Source organism: Chenopodium album, chromosome 3 (genome assembly GCF_948465745.1).
Source record: "Chenopodium album chromosome 3, dcCheAlbu1.1, whole genome shotgun sequence".
Classification (NCBI taxonomy): Eukaryota; Viridiplantae; Streptophyta; class Magnoliopsida; order Caryophyllales; family Amaranthaceae; genus Chenopodium; species Chenopodium album.
Genome location: NC_137836.1, coordinates 82170462 through 82181998, shown reverse-complemented (window position 1 = coordinate 82181998; position 11537 = coordinate 82170462). Strand labels below are relative to the sequence as shown.

Sequence of the window (11537 nt, the reverse complement as noted above, 5' to 3'; positions counted from 1 at the left end):
TTTAATTTGTTATTTTTAAAAAAACGACTGCAATTTGCAAATTTTCCTAAATGATAAAGTTTCCTTAAAAAAAAAAACAAATGATTAATAGTAGAGGTGATAAAAAATCGGGCCGGGCCTTAATACAATTTCTCGAGCCCAAACCCGTAAAAAAGTAGCGGGCTTTTTGGGATTTTTCGAGCCGGGTTCGGGCTTTTTAACTAAAAATGCATTTTTATGCGGCGGTGAAAAGCGGTGGTTTATCATTGGAGTAATACTCATGTGTACATAGGGGGATTGAGAATACTAATTAAAATGGTGTAGTTTGATAGGGGTGTAGGTAGTACTAGATACACCTGGGTCTAGGGAAAAAGTTGTAGCCCAAATCCGCCCTATTTTCAGGCCGGATCGGGCCGGGCCAATGTTGATCACCTTTAATTAGTAATTAATAGTAATGCACGTGACCTCATCCAGCTTTAAATATATATTGAGGTCCTAAATTTTTGTCGTAGAACACTCCTTTCTGGCGACTTCCTCTCCCCCCTCAGTTTCTTCGTCTCCCCTCTAGTTTTCCTCTCTGACTGAAATCTATATCTTCCATTGAAGCAACTTCTGAGGTAAAGATGTTTTTTATTTGTATTCGTCGATTATCAATTTCACAATCTAGGGTTTTTTTTTTTTTTTTGTTTTGTTTTTTATTGTCTGGATATTCAATTTAGAGTTTTTTAAAAGTTGATTATTAAACTTACTGGTTATGATTACCAACTAACTGGTTATGAAGTTGATAATTTTATTATTGAATCAAATTTGCCTTTGTTGTTTGTTAGGATAGAATTATAAAAATTGCACCTATTTAGACCCTAGTTTGATAATTGAATTAATTTTTGTTTTTCGACCCTGTTGTTATCTTATTTGCTGAATGTATAATTTTTTTATGTTGTGCAGTCTTATCATAATGCCGAAATCATATAGTAGTCTTCCGTTACATACAATGAAAGTACCGAAATCTCGAGCTTACGAATACTCTTGCACAGATTTTAGAGGGACACCATTGTTTGAATTACTCTCTCTTAGAGTAGGCTACCACAATTTCAAAGATCTGCATCTTGAAATTTATGGTCGAATTGAACTCATTGATGCCAATCAGAACAAGTTTTCTCTCTTTCACCGTAACAAAAATGAAGCAAAGACTGTTTTTCTTCACAATTCAAGTGAATCAGGTAACCCAACAACAGTTATTCTGAATTGTTTCGACATCCAAGGTCCACGCTGTATAACAAAAAAATTTTGTTTGAAGTTTCTTCTCAAAGATAAGCGTCGGAATGTCACAATATTTAATGTATCTAAAGATGTTGATTGTTCTCGATCTGTATTTTATGACCAAGTACAAACACTTTGGTACAACACTCCTGATTTGTGGGTTTCATTCGACTTTGTGTTTCTCCGATGTGCACTAATAGCTAATGTGGGGTATCATAGTTGATAAGAAAGATAAAAGTCCTGAGAGTAATATTGTTCCTGCTCAAGTACATGGTACCATAACTAGTGCTACTGAGATGAGTGATCTTTCAAGAATTGAACGTTTATTACTAGATGGATCAGAGGAGTTGCTTTTTGGGGTTTTAAATAACTTGGCTTCCTTTGCCGTTCCAAGTTATTCCTTTCTTGAATTTCAAGTAAACCTCGAGATTAATGGTGATAAAATTACATATTCAAACAATTTTGAACCTGATGATTGGTCTCACACGCCACATGAGGATGATTTCTTAGGCGAACTATATCATATCCGCTTGATTGTGGAATGGGGGCTTGCAAAAAGGTTCCTTCCTGAGTACAAGTACTCTGAGCTTCAGTATGACAATAGTAAGAAAGACAAGGTTGGTGCATATGAATACTTTTTTTTTTATTTTTGGATTTTGCTTTGTGTTGGATCTAACTTGGTTTTTATCTCTTATTGTAGCTCATTTATGATCATGACCATCCATTAGAATGGTAAACACATTAATCTCAAACTCCTTAAAATTTTTAAAGTTGCATTGATGTATGAAAGTGATTTAGTTTTGTAATGGGACATATTTCTATTTTCTTATCAAATGGTATTACAGTAAATAAATTACTGAGACTACATTATTTGTGGTGTTCTAGGTTTGTATCTGATAATCCCGTGGCATACATGGAGATTTTCTCAGTCTCAGTTTGTTTCTATGGTGTTAATGGTTGTGAAGGCCTTAATGGAAAGATTAAAGCTCGCGATGAAGAGGAAGATTTTGTTCTTTTTGACGGAGCCTTGGGGTATCACAATTCCCACGAGACCGTAAATTTAACAGGCCCTAGACGTTGTTGTTGCGGTGATCATTTTTCTATTTACGTCAACCTCGAGAATGGTGAGAGTCGTGAGATGAGTAGGGGACATGTGGGATATGATTTCAGCAATGCGGAATTATATTATAATTTGCGCATGTGCTCAATTATCCGGGGAAAACATGGTTTTGCTGCTCTTCACTACACTATATTTGGTGATGCAATTCAAAGTAAACTCAAATTTACATTAGAGCCTATTATGGTTTGTGATAATGTAAATTATCAAGTTTATGGGAAGATTAATACAAGTTACAGCAGCTACAAATACTCAACGCACTATCATAAGAAGTACTATCAAAGTAGTCTCTTTAGAAAGGACGTGGAGGAGGCTGTAAATCTTGGTCAAATACCATTGTCAAAGTCAGTGGTTGCTGTCCCACTTAATGGCAACACGTCTCTTGTTGTTTCTGCTAAACTGCATGTGCTCGTTGATGGAAACCGTATTGAGACTCTACAATACAAGCAAGCATTTAGCCCTCCATCTCTCAACCCTAAAACAACAGGTGACTCATTTAAGAGTAAACACTTTCTTTTTCAAGCATCTGTCAAGTGGACGACCTTCGATCTCTAGCTTTTAAATTCTGTCATTGCTTAAGTTTGATGTTAAGTGGATAGTTATTTGGAAAACAGTGTTAAGACGATAGTTGTTTTTTTTTTTTTTTCTTTTATGAATTCTGTATTTGTTGTTTATTCTCCATTTTTAATTTTTAGCTACAATAGTCGTCGAATTATCTTGCTTTTCGTGCTATGATGTGTTTTTCTGCTTTAATAACCAACCTAGCTGATTAAATTTGATCTTCTTCACTGCTGCTTGATAGTTGTATTCTTGTATTATTATTATTATTATTTTTTGTAAGTATTTCCCTGTCTTTCTGAGGGATGGTAAGGGGTTTTTAAGAATTTCCAAGGGTGTTGTCTTTGTGAATTTATTTTGGTTAGTTGTTCAAGAAGCTGGTTTCTGAGTTGATGGATGAGAATAGGTGGAAGAGAGGTATGCTTGATAGTCTCTTTTCAACTTTTCAGAGTGAGAAGCTGACGCTATATGCAGAATCCTGTTATGTGGTACTATGGTTCATACTTTTCAGAGGGATAGTGAGGTAATTAGAAAGGTTGGTGGTGTGGTCGGGGAATATGAGAAAGCCAATGCTGCTTCTGTTGCTGTCGCTATCCCTGCTGTGACTATACACTCTTGGCAGCCTCCCCTTTTGGGAAATTATTAGGTGAATTCAGATGCTGCAATCTTTGATGATGGAAGTATTGGATTGGGAGGCATTATGAGGGATAGTGTGGGCGTGTGGCTGTGTTGGGGACCCTATGGCTGCTACTTATGCAGGGGAATGGTGATGTGGGGGAGTTGCTGAAGCGTTGGCTACTAGGCACGCAATCAGCATTGCTGTGGAGGCTGGCCTTACGAGGATTGAGCTTGATACCGGACTGATAACGTGAAACTCTTCAATCATCTTGATAATGGAACAAAGGAAGCCAACACTTTTGGAGTTTTGGTCTTATTGTTTGTGATATTATGGAAATAGCTAAGAAATGTAATTTTATCAAGTTTTTATACGTAGGCAGAATGGGTAACAAGGTAGTCTATTGCCTTGCTCACCTTAGTAAACTTTTGGGTGGAGTTAAGGGTGTGGATTGAGGAAGTTCCTCAAGAAGCACTTTGTGTTTGTTTTGTCTGAGTTTTCAGCCTATGATTAATACTCTCTTCATCCCCATTTGATTGTCACTTTTGAAGGAAAATCACGAGAATGTGAAGTAATGAAAGTATATGAGAAAGTGAAATTCTCAAAATAAAATAATAAAAGTACATAAGAAAGGGATATTTTCAATAAAAAAAAAAAAAGTAATTAAAATGCAGGGAAAAGAAAAATTAAAAAATTTAAGAATGAAAACATTAAATTAGTCAAGAGTTGACACAATTTTTATTGAAAATTTTAGGATAAAATAAGAGGATAATTTAATAAGGATAAAAAAAAATGAAGGTATAAAAGTCTTTATATATATCTTAATAATTAAGAAATATGAATATGATATACATTTTAAGTCACCTAAAATGACATAAGTGACAATATCAAATGGGGACGGAGGGAGTAATATTCTCTGATTTCCGTCAAAGAAAAAAAAGTTGTTCAAGAAGCAAAAATGTGGTTCATACTTCATATTATATCTTAGTAACATTCTTTCATATTTGTGGATTTTGGAACATCATTTGATAGTGCAATTAATATTTTTTATGGTCGGGTAAGAGTGGATCGGGTCAATTCGGATTAATTCCATAACCTATGTGGGTCCGGTTAGGGATGGGTGGTCATACTTCTCATCTGGTTTGGGTCGGGTTTAGGTCAGGTTAATAACAGGTTGGGTTACATTTGGGTCAGGTGAACAATAGGTCGGGTTTAATTCGGGTTAAAACGGGTTAAAACGGGTTTGGGTAATTCTCGGGTTCGGTTCAAGTCAATAATTTGCGGGTTCGAATCAGGTCGGGTCATTTTCGGGTTTGAGTCGGGTTCGGTTCAAGTCAATAATTTGTGGGTTATAATAATCAGGTTGGGTCATATTCAAATCGGGTCATTCTCGGGTTCAAGTTAATAATTTGCGGGTTATAATCAGGTTGGGTCATTTCCAAGTCTGGTCATTCTCGGATTCAAGTCAAGTTATGTTTAAGTCAATAATTTGCAGGTTACAAGCAGGCCGGGTCATTCCAAGTCAGGTCATATTCGGGTTCAACTAACTATAAATAGATAATTATCATTTTATCAAGCTTATTATTTCCTTTAACTATAATATATATGACAATATACTAGGGAACCATAGTCTATAAGTTAGGAAGATAATTATCTCCTTTGACCATACAACAAATATATACTATATTTAACTCTTAAATTTGAGGATGATGCTCATTTCTTTTGCTGGCCTGAACCGACTTGGTCTCCCTAGACATAATGCTTTGATCAACAATAATAAGGTGGTTTGAATTGCATTTAAGGTGATTTGAAATCGAGTTAGGAATAATTTGGGTTGAATTTAAGTCGGGTCAATAACAAGTTGTGTTAATTTTGAGTCGAGTTAGTAACAGAACGTGTTGAAATTTTGGGTCGGGTAAGTAATATTCGGGTCGGGTCAATAACAAGTCGGGTTTAATTTGGGTCAAGTCAATAATAAGTCGGGTTGATTTCGGGTTGGGTTTGTAACATGTTGGGTTAAATTCGGGTCGGTTTAGGAACGGGTCGGGTTGAATTCAGGTCAGTTTAGTAACAAGTCGGGTTAAATTCGGGTTCAAACGGGTTTGGGTCAATTTACTTCAAGTCGGGTCCGGTGCAGGTTAATTAAATTGGTCGTTGTAAACCGATAAATCGGTACAAGCTGTAAACCGGTAAATTGACCGTTTAAAGGCAAATTGGATGGTTCCACCCACCCTATTGGACTCCCGGAGGATATTAGGGACCATGATAAACATTTTGGCAATTTTTATTCCGGGCGAGAAAAAGTCAAAATTTTCCAAAATTTAAGGCTAATGTCCACGCTTTTTGAGAAATTTTGAAGGTTTCGAGGCCCGGTGTTGCAAATTCTTGAGATTTTAGGGAATACATCTAAGGGTCATAAAATTCCGTTTGGAACCATATATGATCATTATATGTTGTCATAGATGTTTGTGGTAGGCTTGAGTTAATGAAATCGGTGCAAGTTGCAAACCGGTAAATTGGTCGTTTAAAGGCAAATTAGATGGTTCCACCCACCCAATTGGACTCCCGGGGAGTATTAGGGACCATGGTAAACATTTCGACAGTTTTTTTTTTCCAGGAGAAAAAAGTCAAAAAATTCCAAAATTGAATGCTAATATCCACACATTTTGCAAAATTTTGTAGGTTTCAGGACCCGGTGTCGAAAAGACTTGAGATTTAAGGGGATACATCTAAGGGTCATATAATGTCGTTTGGAACCATATATCATCATTATTTGTTGTCATAAATGTTAGTGGTAGGCTTGAATAAATGAAATCGGTTCAAGTTGTAAATCGGTAAATTGGCCGTTTAAAAGCAAATTGAATGGTTCCACCCACTCAATTGGGCTCCCAGGGGTATTGGGGACCATAGTAAACATTAAGGCAACTTTTATTTTCAGGCGAATTTTTTTATAAAAAATTCCAAAATTGAAGTCTAAAATCCACGCTTTTTAAGAAATTTTGGAAGTTTCGGGGCCCGGTGTCGAAATTTTTTGAGATTTAAGGGAATACATTTCAAGGTCATATAATGTCGTTTGGAACTATATATGATCATTATTTGTTGTCATAAATGTTTGAGATAGGCTTAAGTTAATGAAATCAGTGCAAGTTGTAAATCGGTAAATAGGACGTTTGAAGGCAAATTGAATGGTTTCACCCACCTATATGGATTCCCGGACGGAGGATATTAGGTACCATGGTAAACATTTCAACAATTTTTATTTTCGGCCGAAAAAAAAATCAAAAAATTCCAAAATTGAATTCTAATATCCATGTTTTTTGAGAAATTTTGGATGTTTTGGGGCCCGGTGTTTAAAAGTCATGAAATTATAGGAAATACATCTCAAGGTCATACGATGTCATTTGGAACCATATATGATCATTATTTGTTGTCATAAGTGTTCGTGGTAGGTTTGAGTTAATGAAATCGGTGCAAGCTGTAAACCGGTAGATTGGTCGTTTAAAAGAAAATTGGATGGTTCCACCCATCCAATTGGACTCCCGGAGGGTATTAGGGACCATTGTAAACATTTCGGCAATTTTTATGTCCGGGCGAAAAAAAATCAAAAAATTCCAAAATTGAAGACTAATATCCACATTTTTTTTGAGAAATCTTGGAGGTTTCGGGACCCGGTGTCGAAAAGACTTTAGATTTAAGGAATTAAATCTCGGGGACATATAATGTCGTTTGGAACCATATATGATAATTATTTGTTGTCATAAATTTTCATGGTAGGCTTTAGTTTATGAAATCGGTGCAAGTTGTGAACGGATAAAATTGGTCGTTTAAAGGAAAATTGGATGGTTCCAACCACCCAATTGGACTACCGAAGGGTATTAGGGATCATGGGAATAAACATTTCGTCAATTTTTATTTTCGGGCGAAAAAAAAGTCAAAAAATTCAAAATTGAAGACTAACATCCACGCTTTTTGAGAAATTTTTGAGGTTTTGGGCCCGAAGTCGAAAAGCTTTAAGATTTTAGAGGATACATCTCGGGATTATATAATACTATTTTAAACTATGAATGATCATTATAGGTTGTCATAAATGTTCATGTTAGTCTTGAGTTAATGAAATCTGTGCAAGTTGTAAACCGGTAAATTTATCGTTTAAAGACAAGTTGGATGGTTTCACCCACTTAATTGGATTCCCGAAGGATATTAAGGACCACGATAAACATTTCGGTAATTTTTATTTACAAGCGAAAAAAAGTCAAAAAATTCCAAAATTGAAGGCTTATATGCACGCTTTTTGTGAAATTTTGAAGGTTTCGGTGCCTGGTGTAAAAAAGCCTTGATATTTTTGGGGATACATCTCGGATTCATTTAATGCTGTTTGGAACTATATAAGGTCATTATATGTTGTTATAAATGTTAGTGGTAGGCTTGAGTTAATGAAATTGGTGCAAGTTGTAAATCGGTAAATTGGCCGTTTAAAGGCAAGTTGGATGGTTTCACTCACCCAATTTGAATCCCGAAGTGTATAAGGGACCATGATAAACATTTCGGAAATTTTTATTTCCGTATTAAAAAAAGTCAAAATTTTTAAAAATTTAAAACTAATCCACGTATTTATCAAATTTTGAATGTTTCGAGGCTCGGTGTCGTAAAGTCTTGAAATTCTAGGCTATAAATCTCGGGGGTCATATAATGCCGTTTGAAACCATATACGATCATTATATGCTGTCATAAATGTTCGTGGTAGACTTGAGTCTATGAAATCGATTCAAGTTGTAAACCGATAAATTGGCCGTTTAAAGGCAACTTGGTTGGTTTCACCCACCCAATTGGACTCCCGGAGGATATTAATAACCATGTTAAACATTTCGTAAATTTTTATTTCCGGGCGAAAAAATTTAAAAATTCCAAAATTGAAGGCTAATATCCACGTTTTTTGAGAATTTTTTGAGATTTCGGGGCCCGGTGTCGAAAAATCTTGAGATTTTAGGGGACATAACTTGCGGTCATATAATTCCATTTGAAACCATATATCATCATTATATGTTGTCATAAATGTTCGTGGTAAACATAAATTAATGAAATCGGTGCAAGTTGTAAACCGATAAATTGGCAATTTAAAGGACAGTTCGTTGGATGGTTCCACCCACCCAATTGGACTCCCGAAGGGTATTAGGGAACTTAGTAAACATTTCGAAATTTTTTTTTACGGGCAAAAAAAAGTCAAAAAATTTCAAAACTGAAGGCTAATATCCACGCTTTTTGAGAATTTTGGAGTCTTCGAGGCCCGGTGTCGAAAAGTATTGAGATTTTAGGGGATACATCTTGGGGTCATATAATGCCGTTTGGAACCATATATGATCATTATATGTTGTCATAAATGTTCGTAGTATGCTTGAGTTAATGAAATCGAAAAAGTTGTAAACCGATGAATCAGCTGTTTAAAGACAAATTGGATGGTTCCACCCACTCAATTGAACTCCCGAAAGGTATTAGGGACAATGGTGTAAATTTTGGCAATTTTTATTTCAGAGCGAAAAAGTCGAAAAATTCTGAAATTGAAGACTAATATCCACGCATTTTGCGAAATTTTGAAGGTTTTAGGGCTCGCAGTCGAAAAGTCTTGAAATTTGAGGGAATACATTTCAGGGTCATATAATGCCATTTGGAACTATGTATGATCATTATATGTTGTCATAAATGTTCGTGGTATGCTTGAGTTAATGAAATCGGTGCAAGTTGTTATTCGGTAAATATGTCGTTTAAAGGAAAATTGGATGGTTCAACCCACCCAATGGGACTCCCGGAGGATATTAGGGATCATGGTAATAATTTTGACAATTTTTGTTTACGGGCGAAAAAGGTAAAAAAAAAATTCCAAAATTGAAGGCTAATATCCACGCTTTTTGAGAAATTTTGGAGTCTTCGAGGCCCGGTGTCTAAAAGTATTGAAATTCTATGGAATACATTTCGGGTTCATATAATGCAGTTTGGAACCGTGTATGATCATTATATGTTGTCATATATGTTCGTATTAGGCTTGAGTTAAATAAATCGGTGCATGTTATAAACCGGTAAATTGGCCGTTTAAAGGCTAATATGATGGTTCCATCATGATTGGACTCCTGGAGGGTATTAGGGACCATGGTTGACAATATTCATTTACGGGCGATTGAAAGTAAAAAAATTCCAAAATTGAAGGCTAATATTTACGCTTTTTGAGAAATTTTTGAGGTTTCGGAGCCCGGTGTTGAAAACCCTTTAGATTTTAGGGGACACATCTCGGGTGCATATAATGTCGTTTGGAACCATATATGATCATTAAATGTTGTCATAAATGTTTGTGGTGGGCTTGAATTAATGAAATTGACGCAAGTTGTAAACCGGTAAATTAGCCGTTTAAGGACAAATTGGATGTTTACACCCACCCAATTAGATTCCCGGAGGATATTAGAAATCATGGTAAACATTTCGGCAATTTTTAATTATGGGCGTAAAAAAGTCAAAAAATTAAAAAATTGTATCCACACTTTTTGAGAATTTTTTGAGTCTTCAGGGCCCGATCATGAAAAGTCTTGAAATTATAGGGAATACATATTGAGGTCATATAATATTGTTTGAAACTATATATGATCATTATTTGTTGTCATAAATGTTCGGGTAGGCTAGAATTAATGAAATTGGTGCAAGTTATAAATTAGTAAATTGGTCGCTTAACGGCAAATTGGATGGTTCCACCCACCCAATTTGACTCCCGGAGAAAATTAGGGGCCATGGTAAACATTTCGGCAATTTTTATATCTGGGCGAAAAAAGTCAAAAAATTCCAAAATTAAAGGCAATATCCACGCTTTTTTAGAAATTTTGGAGGTTTCGGGGCCTGTTGTCGAAAAGCCTTGAGATTTTAGGGGATAAATCTCAGGGTCATATATTGTCGTTTGAAACCATAAATGATCATTATATGTTGTCATAAATGTTCTTGTTTGGCTTGAGTTAATGAAATCGGTGCAAGTTGTAAACCTGTAAATTGGCCGTTTAAAGGCAAATTGGATGGTTCCACCCACTCAATTGGACTCCCAGAGGGTATTAGAGACCATGGTAAAAAATTCGGCAATTTTTATTTGTGGGCGAAAAAAAAGTCAAAAAATTCCAAAATTAAAGGCTAATACCACGCTTTTTTAGAAATTTTGGAGGTTTCGAGGCCCGGCGTCGAAAAGGCTTGAGATTTTAGGGTATACATCTTGGGGTCATATAATGTCGTTTGGAACCCATATATGATCATTATATGTTATATAAATGTTCGTGGTAGGATTGAGTTAATGAAATCGGTGCAAGTAGTATATCGGTAAATTGGCCGTTTAAAGGCAAATTGGATGGTTCCAGCCACCCAATTAGTCTTGCAGAGGGTATTAGGGACCATGGTAAAAATTTCGGCAATTTTTATTTTCGGGCAAAAAAAGTCCAAAAATTCCGAAATTGAAGACTAATATATCCACACTTTTTGAGAAATTTTGGAGGTTTCGGATCCCGATATCAAAAAGTCTTGAATTGAAATTCTAGGGGATATATCTCGTGGTCATATAATGTCGTTTGGAACCATATATGATCATTATATGTTGTCATAAATGTTTGTGGTGGTCTTAAGTTAATAAAATTGACTCAAGTTGTAAACCGGTAAATTGGCCGTTTAAAGGCAAATTGGATGGTTCCACCCACCCAATTGGACTCCCGGAGGGTATTAGAGACCATGGTTAATATTTTGGCAATTTTTATTTACGGGCGAAAAAAAGTCAATAAATTCAAAAATTGAAGGCTATATCCGCGATTTTTGGGAATTTTTGAAATCTTCAAGGCCCGGTTTCGAAAAGTCTTGGAATTTTAGGGAATACATCTCGAGCTCATACAATGTCGTTTGGAACCATATATGATCATTATTTGTTGTCATAAATGTTCGTGGTAGGCTTGAGTTAATGAAATCGTTGCAAGTTATAAGCCAGTAATTGGTCGTTTA

At 35.6% G+C, this 11537-nt stretch overlaps 1 protein-coding gene across 1 annotated transcript; it reads left to right on the top strand.

Annotated features, from left to right (window-relative positions):
* Positions 1-453: 453 nt before the first annotated feature.
* LOC145619819 (uncharacterized) lies at positions 454-3068 on the top strand. Its single transcript, XM_081674514.1, has 4 exons — positions 454-596; positions 925-1856; positions 1940-1971; positions 2125-3068. The coding sequence occupies exons 2-4, from the start codon at positions 1443-1445 to the stop codon at positions 2909-2911; spliced, it is 1233 nt and encodes a 410-aa protein (XP_081530640.1). The 5' UTR covers positions 454-596; positions 925-1442; the 3' UTR covers positions 2912-3068.
* Positions 3069-11537: the final 8469 nt, after the last annotated feature.

Coding starts and splice junctions, on each gene's coding strand:
- LOC145619819 (XM_081674514.1), top strand. CDS start 1,443: ATGTGGGGTATCATAGTTGATAAGAAAGATAAAAGTCCTGAGAGTAAT. Junction 1,857..1,939: donor ACAATAGTAAGAAAGACAAG/GTTGGTGCATAT, acceptor CTCTTATTGTAG/CTCATTTATGATCATGACCA. Junction 1,972..2,124: donor CATGACCATCCATTAGAATG/GTAAACACATTA, acceptor GTGGTGTTCTAG/GTTTGTATCTGATAATCCCG.